At 44.2% G+C, this 19,848-nt stretch overlaps 5 protein-coding genes across 11 annotated transcripts; 3 read left to right on the forward strand and 2 right to left on the reverse strand.

Annotated features, from left to right (window-relative positions):
- Positions 1-528: 528 nt before the first annotated feature.
- On the reverse strand, positions 529-3,622 carry LOC124467809 (alpha-soluble NSF attachment protein-like). Of its 2 annotated transcripts, XM_047020262.1 has the most exons (11): positions 3,422-3,622; positions 3,230-3,312; positions 2,983-3,099; positions 2,769-2,815; positions 2,551-2,628; positions 2,363-2,418; positions 2,153-2,237; positions 1,911-2,015; positions 1,711-1,779; positions 1,545-1,595; positions 529-1,464 (listed from the first exon to the last, which is right to left on the reverse strand). In XM_047020262.1, exons 1-11 carry the CDS (start codon positions 3,514-3,516, stop codon positions 1,363-1,365), a joined length of 888 nt encoding a protein of 295 aa, XP_046876218.1. In that variant the 5' UTR covers positions 3,517-3,622; the 3' UTR covers positions 529-1,362. The 2 variants fall into 2 exon arrangements, with proteins under 2 accessions (XP_046876218.1, XP_046876219.1); XM_047020263.1 differs by lacking the exons at positions 2,769-2,815; positions 3,230-3,312; positions 3,422-3,622 and having other exon boundaries at positions 2,983-3,039.
- On the forward strand, positions 2,556-7,076 carry si:dkeyp-117b8.4 (zinc finger BED domain-containing protein 4). 5 transcript variants are annotated; one of them, XM_047020254.1, is made up of 4 exons: positions 2,556-2,643; positions 3,599-3,669; positions 3,829-3,915; positions 4,226-7,076. In XM_047020254.1, exon 4 carries the CDS (start codon positions 4,257-4,259, stop codon positions 6,819-6,821), a length of 2,565 nt encoding a protein of 854 aa, XP_046876210.1. In that variant the 5' UTR covers positions 2,556-2,643; positions 3,599-3,669; positions 3,829-3,915; positions 4,226-4,256; the 3' UTR covers positions 6,822-7,076. The 5 variants fall into 5 exon arrangements, with proteins under 5 accessions (XP_046876210.1, XP_046876211.1, XP_046876212.1 ...); XM_047020256.1 differs by lacking the exon at positions 2,556-2,643 and having other exon boundaries at positions 3,619-3,669; positions 4,226-4,353; positions 4,504-7,076; XM_047020257.1 differs by lacking the exon at positions 2,556-2,643 and having other exon boundaries at positions 3,619-3,669; positions 3,829-4,337; positions 4,504-7,076.
- Positions 7,077-7,115: 39 nt separating this feature from the next.
- Positions 7,116-13,861, reverse strand: znf541 (zinc finger protein 541). Its single transcript, XM_047020260.1, has 15 exons — positions 13,580-13,861; positions 13,054-13,146; positions 12,716-12,914; positions 11,428-12,601; positions 10,942-11,026; positions 10,692-10,835; positions 10,258-10,579; positions 10,071-10,125; positions 9,446-9,588; positions 9,179-9,282; positions 8,953-9,028; positions 8,761-8,849; positions 8,422-8,544; positions 8,067-8,212; positions 7,116-7,891 (listed from the first exon to the last, which is right to left on the reverse strand). The coding sequence occupies exons 5-15, from the start codon at positions 11,023-11,025 to the stop codon at positions 7,708-7,710; spliced, it is 1,470 nt and encodes a 489-aa protein (XP_046876216.1). The 5' UTR covers position 11,026; positions 11,428-12,601; positions 12,716-12,914; positions 13,054-13,146; positions 13,580-13,861; the 3' UTR covers positions 7,116-7,707.
- A 215-nt stretch (positions 13,862-14,076) lies between these two features.
- On the forward strand, positions 14,077-17,959 carry LOC124467807 (EH domain-containing protein 2-like). Of its 2 annotated transcripts, none has more exons than XM_047020259.1 (6): positions 14,077-14,550; positions 14,893-15,069; positions 15,241-15,338; positions 15,745-16,157; positions 16,417-16,473; positions 16,592-17,959. In XM_047020259.1, exons 1-6 carry the CDS (start codon positions 14,327-14,329, stop codon positions 17,144-17,146), a joined length of 1,524 nt encoding a protein of 507 aa, XP_046876215.1. In that variant the 5' UTR covers positions 14,077-14,326; the 3' UTR covers positions 17,147-17,959. The 2 variants fall into 2 exon arrangements, with proteins under 2 accessions (XP_046876215.1, XP_046876214.1); XM_047020258.1 differs by having other exon boundaries at positions 14,078-14,550; positions 16,309-16,473.
- Positions 17,960-18,010: 51 nt separating this feature from the next.
- selenow1 (selenoprotein W, 1) lies at positions 18,011-19,272 on the forward strand. Its single transcript, XM_047020264.1, has 6 exons — positions 18,011-18,225; positions 18,347-18,371; positions 18,468-18,521; positions 18,644-18,718; positions 18,820-18,914; positions 19,006-19,272. Exons 1-5 carry the CDS (start codon positions 18,056-18,058, stop codon positions 18,895-18,897), a joined length of 402 nt encoding a protein of 133 aa, XP_046876220.1. The 5' UTR covers positions 18,011-18,055; the 3' UTR covers positions 18,898-18,914; positions 19,006-19,272.
- The last annotated feature ends 576 nt before the right edge of the window (positions 19,273-19,848 follow it).

Below are 19,848 nucleotides of genomic sequence, written 5' to 3' on the forward strand. Positions count from 1 at the left end.
GTTCGGAACGTTTCTCTTTAGGCCAATAGGGACTTTAGGGTCTTTGTGTTTAGGAGAACTAAGTTGAGAAGCCAGAGGACGACTTTGAGAAGAATCCTGACCCAGAGGTCCCCCCCCCCCTCCTCTTCTGGGGATACAGATCCCATCTCCACAATGGGGTTCATCACCATTCCTCTTGTGCTCCAGGTTAGGGTTACTAACCCACACTAAAATAATAGTAATTTCTCAGTTTGCCATTGCTGTGCTGCAACCTACAACCATATTCCCACACGAGTAATATTCCTTAATCTGATTCCGTAATTTGACAAAACTGAGTCAAAGTAGTTAATAGGTGGGTTAGACCATTCCAGTTTGTGGGACTATCAGATTTGATAAAAAGGTAGTATTGAGAGTTATTACTGCATTAAACCAAATTTGTTGACTTTGTTACAATTAATCCAAGTAATTCACACAGCAATGTTCTGTTTCTTTGATCTGAAGAAGTTTTCAATGCCACTGTACATACAACAATGCAACAAAAGACACATATCTGGTCAAGTTTTATTTGCGATGCATTTAAGGTAGTTGTACAACAATAAATAGGATGCATGCTTATAAATAATAAAAGATCAAAAATAAAGTATATTCCAGTCATGCCCATCAACAAAATATCCCAGTGCAAGAATCAAACAGATAATTACAATTATTATAATACACGTGTTACATCAATAAAAACATATTAAATAATGACGATAATGTGGAATGGCTGCCGGCAGGTCAGTCATGTAAGATGCATTTCCAAACAGAGGATACATCTCCCAATAGCTAGAACTGACACTGAACATGAACAAATACATTTTAAACAAGGACAATTTAGGTTAAGCAATAACTTATGCTTTACGGTGGAATGCTCTAAAACAGAAGTCTTCGATAGTGGAACATAAATACATACTGTAACACATACGACAGTATCAACATATCACCAGTAGTTTCCAATGATCTCATTTCTATTGACTATTTGTTATTAAAGGTATTCTTTGGGGTGTGGGCCACAGCCCATATTGCTTGACTCGCAATCACATACAGTAAGGAAATAACATGAAAGGTTGATCAAACCATAGTCAACAAAAATAAATAACATTTGTCCAACCAAAAAACAAGGAACAAATTAAGTACAAATTTAAAAAAAGTGCACAAATATCCACGCAAAGCTCTAAAGGGATGAATAGATCAGAAACAAAGGTTGTGGAAAAACCTGAGAGGAATGGAAAGTAAGACGGGTCATTGAGGATTGTAAAAGGACAGATTGATTTCAGGTTTGAGTTAAAGGAGTTATCTTTTTTTTTTTATATATTTCTCAACTTCTTTTAGGCTAAGCAAAGGTTAACGCAGGTCACTCTCATCATCCTGTATGGTTTTCTTGATTCTCAGTAGCATAGTGGTATTCCACTGATCCAGTCTGAAGATTGAGTCAAAGTCCTTCACCTTTTAAAGCAAAAGAATAGTGTGAAATACCTCTGTTCTGAACACAAAAAGAAAACGCCACAAAAACAGACAAAACTTACAGCATCCGTGAACGCATCCACATCTTGTTCCTCAAATGCATCTAGAAGTTTCTGTTCAGGAAAAACAGAGATTTTCTTTGAATGCAGTCACAGTGGCTGTTCCGCACAGAAACAATATCGGGTTTCATCTGCAGGCTCCAGTCATAACAGACAACAAAAGACTCACCTTAACCAGTTTGCATTCTCGAGAGTCTGAGAAGGCAGGAAACATCTCCTCATACCTCTGAACCGACAGCTAAGGGGAAGGACAGGGATTGGAAAATGAATACTTACAGCCAGCTAATGACACCTGGGATATACAGTCACACTGCATAATAAGGCCATACACTGATTCTTAAAGTAAACAACATCAATACGTGTAGTTACCTTTGCGTTCAGCATGTCCACACAGAAATGACACAGTGCTGCTTTAAAGAAATAGTCTTTTGCGCCGTATTTCAACAGGGTGCTATCCATCGCGTATGTTCCAATCTAAGCACACAACAACACATCTGTCACAGGAGCCAAGAGACACTGTAGAAGGACCTCAAATCTGTTACAAAGTCTCTAATGATAATGTGTGTCTTAACTGGAGCGCATTTGTGGATGAATTGATGACAAATCCAAACCTGCTCGTAAATCTCAATGGCTTTCTGGTATTGTTCCAGTTGAGCGGCGTAGGTGGCTACTTTGAGAAGGCACTTGTTTGCAGCACTGACATTATAATTACAAAGAATAAGTCAGTCGTCGGTCAGACTTCAAAATACGAGAATTGATTGCAAATGAAAGGAAATACATCAGTGTGTGTTGATGCATGAAGGGTTCGGCATTGAGAATACCTGTTAGACTCCTCGCCTTTGTAGTAATCTGATGCCTGCTCATAGTGAGCAATAGCCTGTTGACAGCAACAAACGTTTGAACTCAGATGACATTTAATCTGATTGATCCAAATGTGAAGTTATGTTAAACATTAAGCTTCTCTGTGATCTATGGATCCTGACAGGGTTCTGTGTTCTCAGGGGCTGACCTTTTCAATATCTAAAAGTTCCGTCTCATAGACCTCAGCGATGGAGATATGGTGTTTAGCTGCAATGGTGAAACGACCCTGCAGACACAATGGGTAAGACAGTCAACATGATGTGCAACAAATCACTGCATTTTACAGTAATCCGAGTCGACTACAAATTGGCAGAATTACTGTTTGTCAAGTTTTGTTAAATTAACTAATGTAGATATGGTTCTTACCATGTCAGAGTATATGTCAACGGCATTACCCAGGCAGGTGATGGCCTCTGTGTAGATAAGTCCATAAGAATACATCATATACTGTTCCGCTGTTACATTTGGTATAGTATTTTAAGTTGACATACAGTAGTAACATGAAAATATATATATATTTTTTTTATTTGAACATTGTAATTTGTGGCGTTGCGATTAGTTGTGAAACATCATGGAATACCTTGTGGGTCTGCTTTTTTGAAGGCATTCCCTGCATCAATGAAATTAATAGCAGCATCCAGTTTATTTTCCATCTGCAAGTTAAGTCTTGCTGCTTGACAGAATGCATTACCAGCGGCTGAAAGAAAGGAAATACAATTGTAGCCGTTATTATAACTTGACAAAAGTTTGTTGTCCCCACCCACCACCACTAAAGTTAAAATGATCGCATTGCGGTTTGCTCTTTCCACAAAAAATACCCAACTTACCACCCCAGTTTTTTGCCATTTTGAACATGTTCGCTGCTCTCACATACATTTCACATGCTTCTTCGTATTTACGGGTCGGACCTCTGGAAGAAAGCATTGTGATAAACACAAATTACAACACAGACCAGCATCGGCCATAATACGCAGTCAAAAATACAGTTTACAGTACGCTAAACGAGCTGGCAGACATACCCAAAAAGACTCCCAAGAACTGAATGTGATTTAATCTTTTTATCCGCCTCGGCGATAAGGGCCATGGCTTCCTTTTCTTTAACGGAGTGATCCATTTTGTTGTCTCTCGTGGCTTTTGTTTTATTGGGCTAGGATTAAATATGTCCCTGTCGCTGACAGTACAATTTCTACTCTCAGCAGTAACCAGCAGTGTTTTCACTAACCCCAGTACGTCACGTCAACCGGAAGTGTTGGACTCGCCAAGAGATGTAATTATCTTTTTTTCTCAGATGTAAAAATCATAGTTGTTTGACCAAAAATAGTTCAATATAATGTCAACTTACAGCTATAATGATCATTGTTCCAACCTTTTTTACAAGACATATTTGATTTGATCCGTAACCCTAAAAGTATCTCTTCCGGTTTAGAGTTCGAAACTATAGCGATCACGGAGGCCTATTTTAGCAACAACAGGCGCCGTAATCAAATGAAGGAAACACAATAGTGCTGTTTAGGTATGTGCCATTACTGTTAAATAGCAATACCGAATTTGCATTGATAGCAATGGTGCATGTATGTGCAAAGAAAGACACTGAAAAACGTGCAACGTGAGGCCAGCTGTACAGTAACTGAATGGTTAAGCAATATTTGTGAATAATGTTAAGAGCAGAACAGGTACTGTGAATCACGATGGTTATTCTTGTACATCTTATATAGATCCTATATAGTTATTACAAGTTATAGCCTATATCATTGAAGTGGAGCAACGACTTTTCTTTTCTTTCTATACTCAAGTTAAATCTTGTTTGGCTTCTTGTCATCCAGCTACCACGACTACCTTGCCAAACCGTCAAAAATGAAGAGGAGAGCAGACCGTGGATCTGAGCGACGCACATCTAAAGTGTGGAACTACTGCACCCAACTGAATGAAACTCAGGTTGAGTGTAATATCTGTAAGAAACAGTTGTCTTTTCACAACAGCACCAGCAGTATGAGGGAGCATCTGGTCAGAAGACATAATGTTCGCGACACGCTGGTTGGCACAATAACAAGCTCTTCATTCCAACCAATGGCTCAACATGTCCTTCCTTCCATTAATTCAGTTACATCTACCGTGGTAAACCCAGGCATGTTCCAACCACCTGCTCCATTCATAGTAAAGGAGGAGCTGCAGGATTCTGACATGGCCGCTGAACTGGAGGAGACGAAGCGTGCTTGTGCATGTCCTGCTCTGGAAGTAGGAGGTGTTCACACAAATCAGAACCCAGTCTCCAACCCAGACCTTAATCCAAGCAGTTCACACTCTGGATACACTGCGAGCGGCGTTGGTCACAGCAAGCATAGCAGCACAGGTATTAAGGAATGCAGTGAAAAGCGAGCAGGCATGTTGACGGACCTCATTTTGGAAATGGTGTTTAGAGACTTGCAGCCACTGTCTGTTGTGGAGGAGCGAGGATTTGGTCTTTTACTGAGCTGCTTAGAACCACACTACTGTGTGCCGAACACCTCACAGCTTGGCAGCCTTCTTTGGCATCGCTATGATACTCTGAAGAAGCACTTGCAGGAGTATCTTCAGTCTGGCATGGCTCCCCGGAGTCTGACTCTTTGCACTGAGTACTGGCAGTCTGTAGCAGGCTGTGAAGTTGGAGGCAGCGGACGGCTCTTTCTCACTATAAGTGCACATTTTGTTGACAAAGACTGGCACCTGGCCCGCTGTGTGTTGGAGACCCTTCCCATGCCAGATTTTAGTCAAGAGTCAAGTGGAAGAGGGTTCACCCTGTTCGGGGTCACACTGAAGGCTGTCCTCTCTGAATTCCGTCTGCCCGAAAACTTTGTTTTCTGCATCGTGCACAACACTCCGTGGACTCCTACAGAAGCCAGAGGAGCAGAGGACAGCAGACTCGTGAAAGAACATCTAAACCCTGCGGGTCCAAGTAAATTACCTCAGAATCTTCCGGAAGGTTCAGTAGCACTGCACTGTGCAGGGGAGGCCCTCAAACTGTGCATCCAGGAAGGACTAAGCGTGGAGCCAGTCAGACAGGCTCTCGCTGAGGTACGTAGGATCATCTCCCATTTCCAACATGAAGCACACGCCGCAGCGGCCCTGAACCAGAAAGCCCAGGCTTCCAACAAGGCCGGTGTTTGTCTGGTGTTGGACGACCCTGGCCGATGGGCCACGGCCATTGACATGTGTGAGAGCCTACTAGAGCTGAAGTGGATGGTGAGCTCAGTGCTCGAGGAGCAGAAAGCCGCAGACAATTTGGCAGACCATCAGTGGCGCCTTCTACAGGAGCTGGTACCAGTGCTGAGGACGGTACGCATCGCTGCCTCTTTCCTGAGCGAGGACATAAACGCCCCCATCTCCTCCCTCATGCCGTGCTTGCATGGCGTGTCCCGCGTCCTGGAGCAGCATATCGCCGAGAGCAGCTGCTCCGTCGCTCGAGGGGTCATGGAGAGGGTTCGCTCGGGGATGGAGCGACATTGGAGGCTGGGAGAAGAGGACGCCTTACTGGACACCCCAGCCGTACTCTCCTCGTTCCTGGACCCGAGGTTCAAGGAGCTGCGCTTTCTCAGTCCCCACGCTCGCAGCGAGCTTCACGACAGAGTCAAAGAACTGTTGTCAGTGGAGACGCCGGACGTGGAAGAATGTGAGCTACGGCGAAGCGGTGACGGCGGAGAGATGGAGGACGAGGGGGAGGAGGACGAGGGAGGGGACGAGGGCGTGATGAACATGGGTTTAGATGACACGCAGGTCAGACAGACGCACCCCGATTCACCTGGGTCGTGTGGATCCAATGAGGAGGTCGACCTCATTGTGCTGCATCCCAATGAGGCACCCAGGACATCGCCATCCAAAGGCGGTTGCAAGGGTTTGGGTGAAGGTGACTCCGGCTCCACAGCTGGTCTGAGGAAAAGAGGGAGTGCAGAGATGGGCCCGTCGGGCTCTGTGCCGAGGGACCTCCAGCATGGCAGAGAGTCCAGCCTGCTGTCACTGAGCCTGTATGACATCCTGTTAGGAGTGGATCCCACCGAGCGAATGCCAGAGATCCACCAGCAGCTGGAGAATTACATCGCGGAACCGCTCTGCAAACGCAGCCTGTCTCCTCTCCACTGGTGGCGCTCTAAGGAGCACCGCTTCCCTGCTGTGGCCAGACTCGCAAGGAAGTACCTGGCCATCCCTGCCACAGCGGTGCCCGCAGACAGAGCCTTCGCTCCCAGAGAGACGCCGGTCACACAGCGCAGGGCCACACTGGGCTCTCAGCACTTGGACCACATTCTGTTCCTTCACCACAACTGTGACTATGTGGAGCAGCTGATGGGAGCGGCAGCAGGGAGACCCAGAGGCCCAGACAAGCATAGAGGCGATCAGACAACAGAGACTCTGTATCAGTCTCTAGTTTCCTACGAGAGTAAAGCTTAGGAAAAGAGTTGTGATTTGTCTATGTATTACTGTGCATACCATGTAACCTTTGAAAGACATTAACACATTTAGAAGTCCTATGAAGGCTTAAGAAGGCTTATGAGCTATTAATGGGGTTATTTTTACATGTTGTCCTTAACATTACACATTGTACCTGCTAAATGTAAAAAACATATTGTACCAGTACATGTTTATTGTAACACTTTATATAATAGTGATTGCAAGTGTAAAATACTATCCTAAAATCATGTTACTGTTGGTAAAGTTTGATTAAAAACTTGATTACAATAAAAGAGGCATGAAGTTATTTATTATAAAACAATAAACGTATCAACACTCGCAATGACAGAACAGAGTTCAGAGAGTAAAGACAAGTGTTCCTTAACTGGATAAAAGTAAACTCTGGCAGGCCACTTAATTTGTGAGGCTGTTGAAGTCATACTATCCTCATTCTCTCAGGTGTAAGAGGACAGTAACAATATTAGCATTAAATTTGAATTTATGTGCTGTTGAATTATAAACAGTAAACTGCCTAAAAATAAAACATCTCTCTTCCCTGTACTAAAATATTGATTGGATTGGGCAAGTTCTTCTTGCTATTGTTGTAACAAACAATATGGTTTAGAGAATAAATCAACAACATGGACCACCTTAACCCGTCCAACAGCTGGAATGCAACATTACATCTTTGCAGCGTGCTCTAACTTGAATAATCTCCCCCTCTTTTTCATTTGATTGTTTCAACATAATTTTCAAAGAATACTCCCTAAAATAAATTAAAAGCCTCTTACAAAATACTGACAAAATACTGGCAAATACAACACAACTCTGCCACGTGTGAAAGTTGACTTGTCAGTAGAAAACACGGACTGAGGTGTCAGATGAACTATGTGTAAAGGATCCCTCTGGAGGAGTAGAGTGTAGGCGTGGTGTGGGGGCTAGGCAGGGGCTCCTGAGGCGGCTCGTCTGCAGGGATGCCTGTGGACCAGCTGGACCTGGACAGCCACTGCCTCTCCGACTTCCTGTGGCTCTTCATGTGAGCGCTGCGGCTCTTCACCCGGTCAAAGACCCTGGGGGAAGAGGGGAGACACGGGACAGGGTAAACAGGACACCGTTTAAGCCATCGGCTCGGTTACGCTGTAAAAGCTAAGAGAAAGAGAGAGGGGGTCAATGATTCATCACATCCTTTAGAGCTGGGGGCTAGTGATTATGCCCTGTGATTGAGTTTAATATCATTCCACTGACCGCCCACACTCCCGACAGGTGTACTCCAAAGCACCTGCAGAGGCCGGGTTCTCCTCCAGCAGGCCCATGGCCCTGTAGTCCGGTCTCAGTAGCCTCCTTCTGGACCCCCGTCGTCCAAGTGGATGGTCCTCGCTGTGCTCTGGAGACTCCGTACGCAATACAAAACACATCATACTAACGCCACCACTAAATACCGCCACTGCATATGAAGCACAAGTTTTTTCCCCCTCTACATATTCCGGTGTACATGTCCTTTGTTAGCTACTTTTCTAGAACCTCTACTATTCTAGAACCTTCACTATTCTAGAACCTTCACTATTCTAGAACCTCGACCTCTCCTAGTAGCATCACTCACCGACTCAGTGTCAGCTCCTTCCTTCTTGTCGGATCCTCGGTTGCTTGATCGTGGCTTGAACTTCTTGATCTTCTTCATGCCGTAGTAGTACTCTACGCACTGGGACACAGACTTGGTCTGCAACTTGAGGGGAAGACAGCCGTCAAGCTAGTTTGGTAGCTGGGGGGACGGACGTGCATGTTTGAGACTGCCTCATTGTAGAGTTAGCTTTTGTAGCGGGTTAAGGCAGTGTTGTAAGGGAGGGGGATGTTTTGCTTGTCATCTTCCTAGTTCAGACCTGAGATGTGAGGCACAGTAAACATCCTGACACTGCTTCACACCGTAGTCATAGTCTCTCACCTCACTGTGAATCAGCTGGAAGTCTTTCTCATGTGTGAGCAGAGCTTTACAGAATAGTCTCTTCTCCAGAGGGGTCCAATGATCGGACCCTGAAGGTCAAAAGGTATGTGACATTTTTACACAGGTTAAGACCTGGGAGTATGTGGTCTTGTAAACCATGTCAACAGTCATGGTTATTGATGTGGAGAATACCTGCGTAATGATAGTCACTCAAGGGGTGAGTTGAAGAACGGTAGTCTCCTCTCATCAAGAGCAAGTCCAATGCAGCCTAAGGATGGGGTGCACCATTACTCTTTAACATTGTAATTTATATATATATACTGTACACAGTACCAGTCAAAAGTTTGGACACACTTTCCCATTCAATTACACTTGATTACAAGTTACTGGGACAACTAGAGACAGTTAATCTGCTTACCAGAATGTCTCCCTGCACCTCATGCAAACAGTGGAGAGCCAGCTCTGTGTTAGTGCCCCCTCCTGGTAGCACGCTGGAACAGCACAGATCCAGCAGTTCTTCCACTGCAAACACAACAACACAACCAACCGTCAACCTTGAACCGGCGAAAGTTTAGCAATATAACACCGAAAAGAAATCAGAAGTTGGGACTATCGGCTGAACACCATCTCACAGTCAGATCAGGGGTGAATGTGAGAAAGAACGGATGCGATGGGCCATCCTCACCCCTCTTCTGTGTGTCTGTGTTGGTGGATGTGTCTCCCCATGGAGCCCACACCAGCTGGGCAAGGTGCTCATCGTACAGCATCAGGAGCACGTTGCGTGTGGGAGGGACCTCTGCCTGGAAGCGCTGGCCCACGTTGATCCTCCTGGAAAAGACCCAGGATGACTGACCTCAACTCACCTGCTCTGTGTTGGTACCTGGGGTGTCTGTGGTCTGTGGTTGAAACTATAGATATATAAAAAGGCTAAATGTCTTACGGCGGAGTGTAGAACGTCTGCACATGGCGGCCATCTTGCTACAGTCAACTCGCTCACCCATAACATTGTGTTGGTGCTACATGTACTTTTTAAATGACCATAACATAAAAAAAATTAACGGTTTGGTTTGTTATCAACGTCAGAGATGTTTATATGCCACTGCATACTTCTGTTATATATATTGTTTAATAACATAATTATTCATAAGTATGCAGTGGCATAAAGACATCTCTGACGTTGATAACAAACCACTGTAGCAAGATGGCCGCCATGCGTGGACGTTCGACTCTGTTCTCCGGCAACGCGGAAGAGACATCTAGCCTTTATATATATCTATGGTTGAAACGATGAACTGACAGGAGAGACGTACGGTTTTATGCTGACAACTGTGTCGTCCATCTCCAAGGAGATCCCATCAACTCCATCTGGACAGCAGAGAAAACCCAATGAAAGATTCAAAGTCATGTCGCACCATGTAACATATTGGACAGGAAGATAAGATTTACAGATAAGACACTACAGTCATTCCTCTAGAAACGGTGTCTGATTAAACCGACCCAGTGTGGCTGTGTAGGTGCTGGGTGGAGGGCAGGGGTGAAGGGGAGGCAGGGTGCTGAAGTACAGGCCTGTCCCAGGACGGAGCGGGCTCAGCATGGGCGGGGGGGTGTAGGGCGGGGGCTGAGAGCTGGGGTTCAGCAGGTGCTCCACAAGGTACATCGGGGAGCGTAACCGGCTAGTGTAGCCGCCCGCGCCGCGGCCCCACGCGCCCCCCATCGCCTCCTCGGCCGGGGGTCGGCGCGGGGCGGGAGGAGGGATGATGAGGCTCTTCATGAAGTCCAGGCGGCGGTTCCCCCGCACCCTCCTGGGGCAGCCCTGAGCCTGGGACACAAGCCACCACCAGGGGCATTACTCTCCTCCGTGCTCGTGTTTCCACCGTTTGGGTTCAAGGCACCTGAGCATATCTACACTTGAGTGGTTCTCGTGTGCTTACGTCTGGAGTATGAGTGCTGTCCTCTCGCTCCTTGTATGCCAAGTTAGGATCTGTCGTGACAGGGACTGAGACTGGAATGAGCAGTGGAGACAGAGCCATGTATTTAGCGGGAGAACTCTCCCCCTGTGGGCCTGAATCTTCACTCTGCAGGACACATACAAACACGTCAACTAACACAACCAAACTAAAATCCTTTTGTAATTCACCTGTAACGCAATATGATCAATTTTACCGAGATATGTTTAGTTACCTCAGGAGAGTGCGGTTCTATTTTGACTGACGATCCACTTCGTCCTCCTGAAGCCTTGTTTGCATGTGGGAAGTTTGGAATCATCCTGACACGTTGGACCAATCACACGCAGCAGCCCCACAAAACAGAATCCATGATAAGTCTATGCACTGAAGTGGGGAACATCATGTACGGTAGTATCTGTCCAATCAGGTCAACCTCCCTGTTTCTGAGATCTGTTCCTACGGTAGCAGTGAACTTACCACTCACTAGCATCTGGTCCCTCTCCTAGTACACTGGTATTTCCTGCCTGGGTAAATTCAACTGAAAACTTTAAAGTCTTTCTACAAACAAACTAACGTTAATCTACATACATTTCTTACATTGCCCCAAACTTATATTCTATTGTCTTATTTTATATGTGTATAATGTGACGTTTCTTTTCTCTTTTATCAGAGCCACACAGACGCTATAAAAACAGGTGAAGCCGTGAGTAAAAGAGAGTACCTTGACGTGCTGGCAGGCTGAGCTGTCTGAGAAGGAGGCCATGGCCACCTGGCTAGGGGAGACCAGGTGGAGCGGGCGGGGGCGGGGCCTCCGAGGAGCTAGGAGGGAGGAGGCGGCGGGGGGGAGAGGCGGAGCAAGGACATGTGCCGTCGGTAACTTCTTGCGCCTCTCGCTCCTCTTCTTCATTTCTACCCTGTCTTGACACGCCTTTGATTTCACCATGCTGTAGAGGACAGGAGGAAGGCTGGGCGGAGGTGGCCCACCGGGCGTGGGCTGGTTTGGGAGGGCTGACTGGGAGAAGCTGTGAGCGGCGCGGACGACGGGCTTGGAGGGTATGATAGAAATGGAGCATGCAGAGGACTTTGTGTTTTCAAAAGAATAAAGCTGAGGTTTATCCTGAGGTTTACCTTCAGAGCACACCTGGCTATATGTCTGTTTTACTACGTTGAGTTGTTTGGACTGAGGGGGTATGTCTGTTGCTGCATAGGGCATCCCTGTGCTGTCTATTCCGGCATTGGCTGCCCCACTGCACGGGTCATGTGACATCATTTCCTCCATCGCTTGGAGGTCAGAGACAGGGATGTCGATTCTACTATCCCAGCTTTGAGTGCCTGGGCCTTCCAGTCCTGTCATGCTGCCGATGTGGACCTGGACCTGGGCTTTCTCCTGGACCTGGGGTTCAGGGTTCCACTGAGATGGATGTAGTTCCCCTGTACAGTCATTACAAGGACCTTTATCAGATCCCTGCCTCCATGGTGCCAGAACTAACACAGACTTAGGCTGAGAGAGGTTGGGCTCTAGGCAGCTGTTCACCAGCGAGCCATCCTGGGGAGCTAAACTTTTGTTGCTATTGTAGCTGGCATAGGCAGAATAGTCAGAACAATGCTGTAGTTTGTCTGATCTAGCATATGGTGGAGAGAGGAACAGTGAGTGGTAATTAGATGTGTCTGCTGAGCCTTCAAATAATCCAGCAGGTCTTTCCACAGGCTCCCACTGGGTCTTGGCAGAGTGGGTTGGAGGAGGGACACACTGGCTAATGGGAGCGACAAAGGGGGAGATATGCTGAGACATATAGTGGCGCTTCAGGGAATGAGAGTCGTAGTAGCTCTTCCGACATCCAGGCTCTGCACACGGAAACTGCTTGCGTTTCTGATGAGTCAGCATGTGGCCACTGCTGTCGAGACAAATGGTAACGTTTCAGACAGAAGCATTTTAATTCCGTGGGTACTTTTAAGTTTCATAACCATCAGTTCGTTAGCTCTTAAATATACACAAATATTTGACTCACAGGTGGTCGTGACGTTTAAAAGCTCGCTGGCAGATGGAGCACACATGAGGTCTTTCTTGTTGGTGCGTCAGAAGGTGTTTGCTGAGTGAGTTCGCTGTCCCAAACATTTTGAGACAGAGCGAACACTCGAAGGAGGAGTCTCGGACCGGCAGGTCTACTGTCAACGAATACTCCTCAGACAAAGACCGATCATATATGTCTGCAGTAACAGCTATCAGTTAACAGAGAAACAGTACCCACATTTGTTATCATCTGAACATACAGATGGAACTTTTTATTTACCAATGTTGAACCACTAAACATGAAAGACTACAAGGCTTAATATCTTTCTGACTTACATCCCGTCCAAGGCTCTGACTGCAAAATGTCAGGGGGAGGGGCTGCCAAAGGAGTGGGGGCTGAGAGGCCACTGACAGCTTCCATGGTTAAGTCTTTCCTTAATGAAAGTGAGGAAAAGCAGTGCTCGTATTCATACGTCTTCATAATTTGCTCCTTAGTCGATGAACTTGTAGAGTACTGTTGTTTTGCCATTGCTCTGTGCCAATGCATAGAAACGCTTCATTCAATCTTGGCCAATTTGCTCGAGTGTTAGCTAGTCTAGTCATGGCAAATTGGCAAACAGTGTGGTCTAGCTCTTGCTAACCTTCTATGATAGTTAGCTAGCTCTAGCTAGTTGGTCTAAATTGAGCGAAAAAGATCGTCATAAGGTAGCCAGTGTACTAGCTAGATCACTAACATCTGTTGTAGAGTTACGTTTCAGACTTGTATCAAATATCTGATCATTCCCTTTAATCAATTTCAAATAATTACACAATTTAATCTGAAACTAGTTTAGCTAGCTATGGTGACAATAATTAATCTCACCTGATTGGACTTCACGGGAAGTGTCTCTGTTCCTTGCCAACTGGCAAGGGTAGTAGTAGGCGCGCAGCTAGCTCTTAGCTAACTGCCAACTGAATCACCTCAGAAAAATCGAAAAATGGTCCGTCACTAAACTACTGCTGTAATTAGCTACCTAAATCAGTGTATTTGGTTGTACAATCATGATGCACCAGAATCATTGCACTCAGAACCATATCTGATTATATGTATCGCTATCTGTCTACTGAGCTGTACATTTTGAAGTAAGCCTATGACACTCACCTGGCCATTTAAAAAAATGTATACAGTAGTACGTTATTAGATTTTTTTTCTGGAGGGATGGGGGCGTGTCGACGGGAAAAAGGGAGATACGACACCCTTGCTCAGATTGTCCTCCCAATTGTAAAAAAAAAAAAAAAAAACTACAAAACACTCCATGTTTAATCTTTTTATTCCCCAGCTCCCTCTGCATATTAGGAATGATGTCCTGATATCATTGCTGTACTTCACTCCACCCAGTCCCGCTTGGCTCATTTCTGTGTTAGGTGCACTTGAGCAGATGTGGTGAACACCCCTCTCCTCCCTCACAGCTACGTCCCTGTTTTGGATGGGGTACCAGTTGCGGTTCTCAGTTCACAATTATTTTGTACCGTTTTTACTTGCGACTGGAGTGTGTCCTCAACACGGGATTAGGAGAACTGTGTTTATTAAGTGCCATTTTATTTGTTATTCGTCTGCAAGAACATAACCATGTCTAGTCAAGAACTTACAGAAAAAAGTTATAAAACACTGGAGGATGTTCATGTCGTTACAGAGGAGCTCAAGAATCTGTACTACAAGAGGCTACTGCCCATAGAGAAACACTACAGCTTCCATCATCTTCACTCCCCTAGCTTTGAGGATGCAGATTTTGACAACAAACCAATGATTTTAGTCATGGGTCAATACTCAACTGGAAAAACTACTTTCATCAAGTGAGTACTGATAATTTTTTTATCACTGACCTGATTAGCACTGATATAGGACGATGCACTTCTGACCCATTATCTTCTGCTGTACTTTCTATCTAAATTATTTGTACTTTGCTATCGATAAAAGTTAAGTTCAAAGTTACAAAACATATTTTCAATGTGATTTAGTTGTGGATTTTGATCAGATATTTGTGTAGTCAATTTGGTGTGTGGTCTAAGGTGTGTAGTAGATATGTGGCTTCTGGCTAATCAGTGAGTTTCATAGAACTATTCCCTCTGTGCATCTCCTGTCATTATTCTCTCCTGCAGTCAGTAAGCCAGTGTTTGTGTGTGTTTGTCTGTTAGGTACCTCCTAGAGCAAGACTTCCCAGGAAGCAGAGTTGGACCAGAGCCTACTACTGACTGTTTCACTGCCATTATGCATGGGGAAGTGGAAGGAATAATCCCAGGGAATGCCTTAACAGTAGATCCAAAAAAACCCTTTCGGAAACTCAACCCTTTTGGAAATGCCTTCCTTAACAGGTATGGTTGATTTGATTGTAAAACATTTGAAGTGTAAATCACACAAGCCTTGCTTAGATTCCAATACAAATGATTGTGGAGGTGAAGAGAGATGGAGTTATATAAGAGTACTGTCGACAATATCAACATGTTTCTACATCTACGTCATTGTTGACTGTTTTTCCACTGCAGATTTCAATGTGCCCAGCTGCCAAATCAGATCCTTGAAAGCATCAGCATTATTGACACTCCAGGAATCCTGACTGGGGCTAAAAAGAGAATGAGTCGAGGTAAGGTGGACTGATACAGTATGTACGTCTAGTGGAGTTTAGTAGTTACAGTTAACTAAGGTGACTCATGACTTTATTTGTATCAAATCTTTCATAACCTTGTAGATCAAGAAACAGCATTTAAATGCCTGTCATAGATGAATGCATTGATGCATCTGGTCTGGCCTGACTAGGGTGAGGTCTCAAACACAAGAATGTATGAGATCATTTGAGAGCCCTAAGGAAGGTTTTGTATTGGATGCGAGGATGTGAAACGTCTCGATGGAGCCATGGGTGGAACTGTAAATGCTCTGCTGTAGTTACCATTCTTCTTCACACAATAATGAAAACCACAACTGTTTCTTAAGCAACTCTATGCAATTTACACTTAAGTTAAGGCCACTTTCTTGCTCTTCCTTATCTGTAGGTTATGATTTTCCAGCAGTGTTGCGCTGGTTTGCGGAACGTGTGGATCGCATCATACTCTTGTTTGACGCTCACAAACTCGAGTTTTCCGATGAGCTTACCCGTGCCTTCGGAGCGCTGCGTGGCAACGAGGACAAGCTGCGCGTTGTGCTGAACAAGGCAGACAGGGTTGACTCTCAGCAGCTGATGCGGGTGTATGGCGCCCTCATGTGGTCGCTGGGGAGAGTGTTTCGTACCCCTGAGATACTCAGAGTTTACATCACCTCTCTCTGGTCAGAGCCACGCCTGTTGTCTGACCACTGCCAACTGCTTGAGGTGGAGGAAGAGGCTCTCTTGACAGACATCAGGAACCTGCCTCGCAATGCAGCCATACGCAAACTCAATGATCTGGTGAAAAGGGCACGCTCTGTTAGGGTGAGGGAGGCGTGGCCTATTATTTCCTATTAAGTTAATTATTCCTCATTGATAATTTGCATGTAACGTGCAAATATTAACTTTTAATTGCTGCTGTTTTTTTAAATTGTCACTTAGAAATGAAATATTGCTCCTCTACTCGTTCCTATAGGCACATGCACACATCATCAGCCACCTGAAGCAAGAAATGCCTGCACTATTTTGCAAAGACAGCAAGAAACATAGCCTGATCTATGACCTCCCTCTTATCTTCTCAAAGATTCAGCAGCATCATCGGGTCCCTGCTGGTGACTTCCCTGACTGTGGCAAGATGCAGGTGTCCTACTACCCTAAAACTGCATGCTTTTCCATATTGTAAATGAATATGATTGTCCTATATTCTGAAGTCTTGACTTCTGATACATTTAACCTTTTTATATCTTTATTATTCCAAGGAAAAACTCATGGGTCAAGATTTTACAAAGTTCAAGACACTCAAATCCAGCTATATGGCTTCCTTAGACAAGTTACTGTCCACTGACATTGCAAAGCTGATGCCCTTACTACATCAGCAGGAGGTGAAGAAGGAGTGTCTTCCAGTGATGATGGATAGTGACTTTTTGGAAACCTTCAAACCTGCCTACAAGAGAGATCCATTTGAGGACACAACTGAGAGTGGAGAAGGGAGCGTGGTGCAGGTAGATGAGTGGGTGGTGGCTAGAGATAAAACGAAATATGATGAGATATTCTACAATCTCTGTCCAAATGATGGGAAACTGAGCAGCACTAAGGCCAAAGAATGGATGGTTAGCAGCAACCTGCCACACGTTGTACTTGGCCATATCTGGAAGCTGTCAGATGTAGACTGTGATGGAATGCTTGATGATGAGGAGTTTGCCTTGGCAATCTATCTCATCGAGGGAAGGGTGGAGGGCCACAGGCTACCTCAAGAGCTGCCTGTACACCTGGTGCCACCCTCCAAACGCCTACACAAAAAACTGGAGCTGTAGTCACAGCTGTCCAGGCCCCTGTCTGATACATTCATTTAGGAAAGTTTCGTCACAAAAGAAAATACGGTCAACTTTACTTGGATGAACAAACGTTTATATATTGTTAACAATTTGTATTAAATTTAGCAAAACGATCATTATAGTTATTCACTTATTTAGCACATTCACAATTACATTTTGTTAACAAAACATAACATGACACTTAGTCGACTTAGTTTAGATTTTCATTGACTGCCTCGGTATCTTGAGTTCAGTGAGTAGTACGCAGTGATACACGTTATACAACAAGGATTCCCGGACATGCTGGTTAAATCGTGATATATGGAAATACAATCTTTTGACTTGTGGAAATGATGCCTCACGGTGACTTTTATTTGAATGTATTTAAGCTGTTCAGCGTGTTCATCTGAATGTGTTTGTTCCCACAACGAGATTGTTATCACATCAGTTGGTAACCGTAGTGATCTCCCTGGGACAAACTAAGGAATAACGACTGGGGAGACTCTGGAGAGCCTTCGCCATGGAGATTGTCAGGGTGCCACGGCATCACAACGCGCACATGTATCGAATTTAACCGCAGCTGCTCCCTTTGCGTCGACCATAGGCGTAGACAGACAGAAACGTCACGTGATGAACAACACAACGAAGAGATCGAATTAATCAACCAAACCATTATGTTTAAATTGAAGGGGTGGCCAATATCTGGCTTGTACGTTATTAGACTAGTATGAAATGGTTAAGATGTAAAAATAAATGTATGTGTGCACAATAAAATTAACAAATATCCACTTGTATACATTATTCGCGTATATGGGGTGTGTGCGAAGAAGCCCAAACTCAATGTATGCTGCTTTTACCCCCATGTCAAAAATGTATATCCTCCCCTTTGTGTAACGGAACCCCAGGACGATGTTTCTTAACTCGCTCCGCCTTATATCTAACCCTATTACACATTTTAGGCAAGTACATGTATATTACTTGACATCGTTGGGTAATCGTTGTCTAAATAATCACTACCGCGGTCAAAGTAGGACCTTTAAGAATTGCAGCATGGGCGTCAAAGTTCACGTCATTTACTGGTAAGTTATTGGTGTTGGCTATTTTTAGCGGAGCTTTACATTAGCATTTTGAAAAGTTAACAGGCTACCTCTACTGTTAAGCTGGTTACTCAATTTAACTCGCATATTTGTTTGTCTTTAGCGGTGGATGAGGGTACAGGCCCAAGGTAAGCGATCTTGGAAATAATCTCAGATCTTTCTAGCTGCAGCGGTGAACTGTATGATTAAATATACATTGATGATGAACTGACATTTATTTTCAGTTCACCAAGCTCATGACCCAGCTTGAGGATGAATTCCCAGGCGACCTTGAGATTGTAAGTATTTGATATGGATAAAAAAGGGCGATATAGCCTACAGTAGATCATCAGGAGTTGATTTGGCAAACTGTGTTTCTACTTACTAACTTGATGTTCTCTAAACCTGATTTACCCAACAGACTAGTGAAAGCACTCCAACAGCCACTGGCTGGTTTGAAGTAATGGTGAATGGCAAGTTGGCTCATTCGAAGAAGGTACTAATTGATTCAAATGTCAATTGGATCCCCTTGCATTTAATTTGTTGACAGTGTACTCAATTTGATAGTATGGACAATAAAAATACAATCATTTTCAGGAGGGTTCAGGCTATGTGGATAGCGACCAGAAAATGGCACCAATAGTGGCGGCTATTGAACAGGCCTTGGGAAAGTAAAGTGCTTGTCATGGGAGGTAAGACATGTTGCACCTCAATATTTGATGATATGTGGTTCATCAAGTTCACTGTGCATGTGTTAAGATGTTGTATCTCTTGTTTTCACAGTGTGGTCTTTTCTGTTTGTTTACACTTTGACATGGCAAACAATGATGGTGGTGTCTCAAATGTCAAAGACATGGATACTGCTTGATGAACCTTGCTGTGGCATTGTTGGTCCAGACAGTTAGATTCAGCTCCTGTAACAACACTGTGTTTTGGAGCTGGTTTACAGTACAAAGGGAACGTATCTTATTAGTAATTGGAAACCAAAGTTTTCTCATTTTGATCCAAGATTAAGTTTTATTCTCAATAAAACTGATCCATTTGACATTACATTGTTGGTTTGTCCACTTTTTAAATGAACTGAAAGAAATGAAATTGATTGCTTGATTCACACTATATTCCACTGGGGCAGAATTAGAGCTTTGCACAAAAGTCTTTAAAGTCTTTTTCTATTTTGTCATTTTCTTTTTTTAATGCATTTAACCTTCATAGTTAGTCACAGATAGTTCTGTTGTATATTTGGAAAACTGATTTCAGACTAACTATGCTATGGTTGGTGATGACAGGAGACACACCTTTGGTACACATTCCAATTGGCAAACTTAGTCTTGTAGAGCTCTTTAGATATATGCGATACTTACATATAATAGCAGAGCAAATGGATTATTTGTTCGATGTTATCTTCAAAGATACTGAAGAATGTAATACTTGTCAAACTGTGTGTGACACATTTTTCACAATAGGATTTTTTAGATCAGTATCCACTCCAAAAAAGTTACCAGCAAATGTCCCCTTCTAAATTGGGAGTTGACTAGTAGTTGTTTGACTTGTTTTCACAGACATTATCAAAATAATATAACAATTGGTTATATTATTTCTGCCTAGCCTACTCCAGTCACCCACACG

This window comes from Hypomesus transpacificus, chromosome 5 (assembly GCF_021917145.1).
Source record: "Hypomesus transpacificus isolate Combined female chromosome 5, fHypTra1, whole genome shotgun sequence".
In the NCBI taxonomy this organism is placed as follows: Eukaryota; Metazoa; Chordata; class Actinopteri; order Osmeriformes; family Osmeridae; genus Hypomesus; species Hypomesus transpacificus.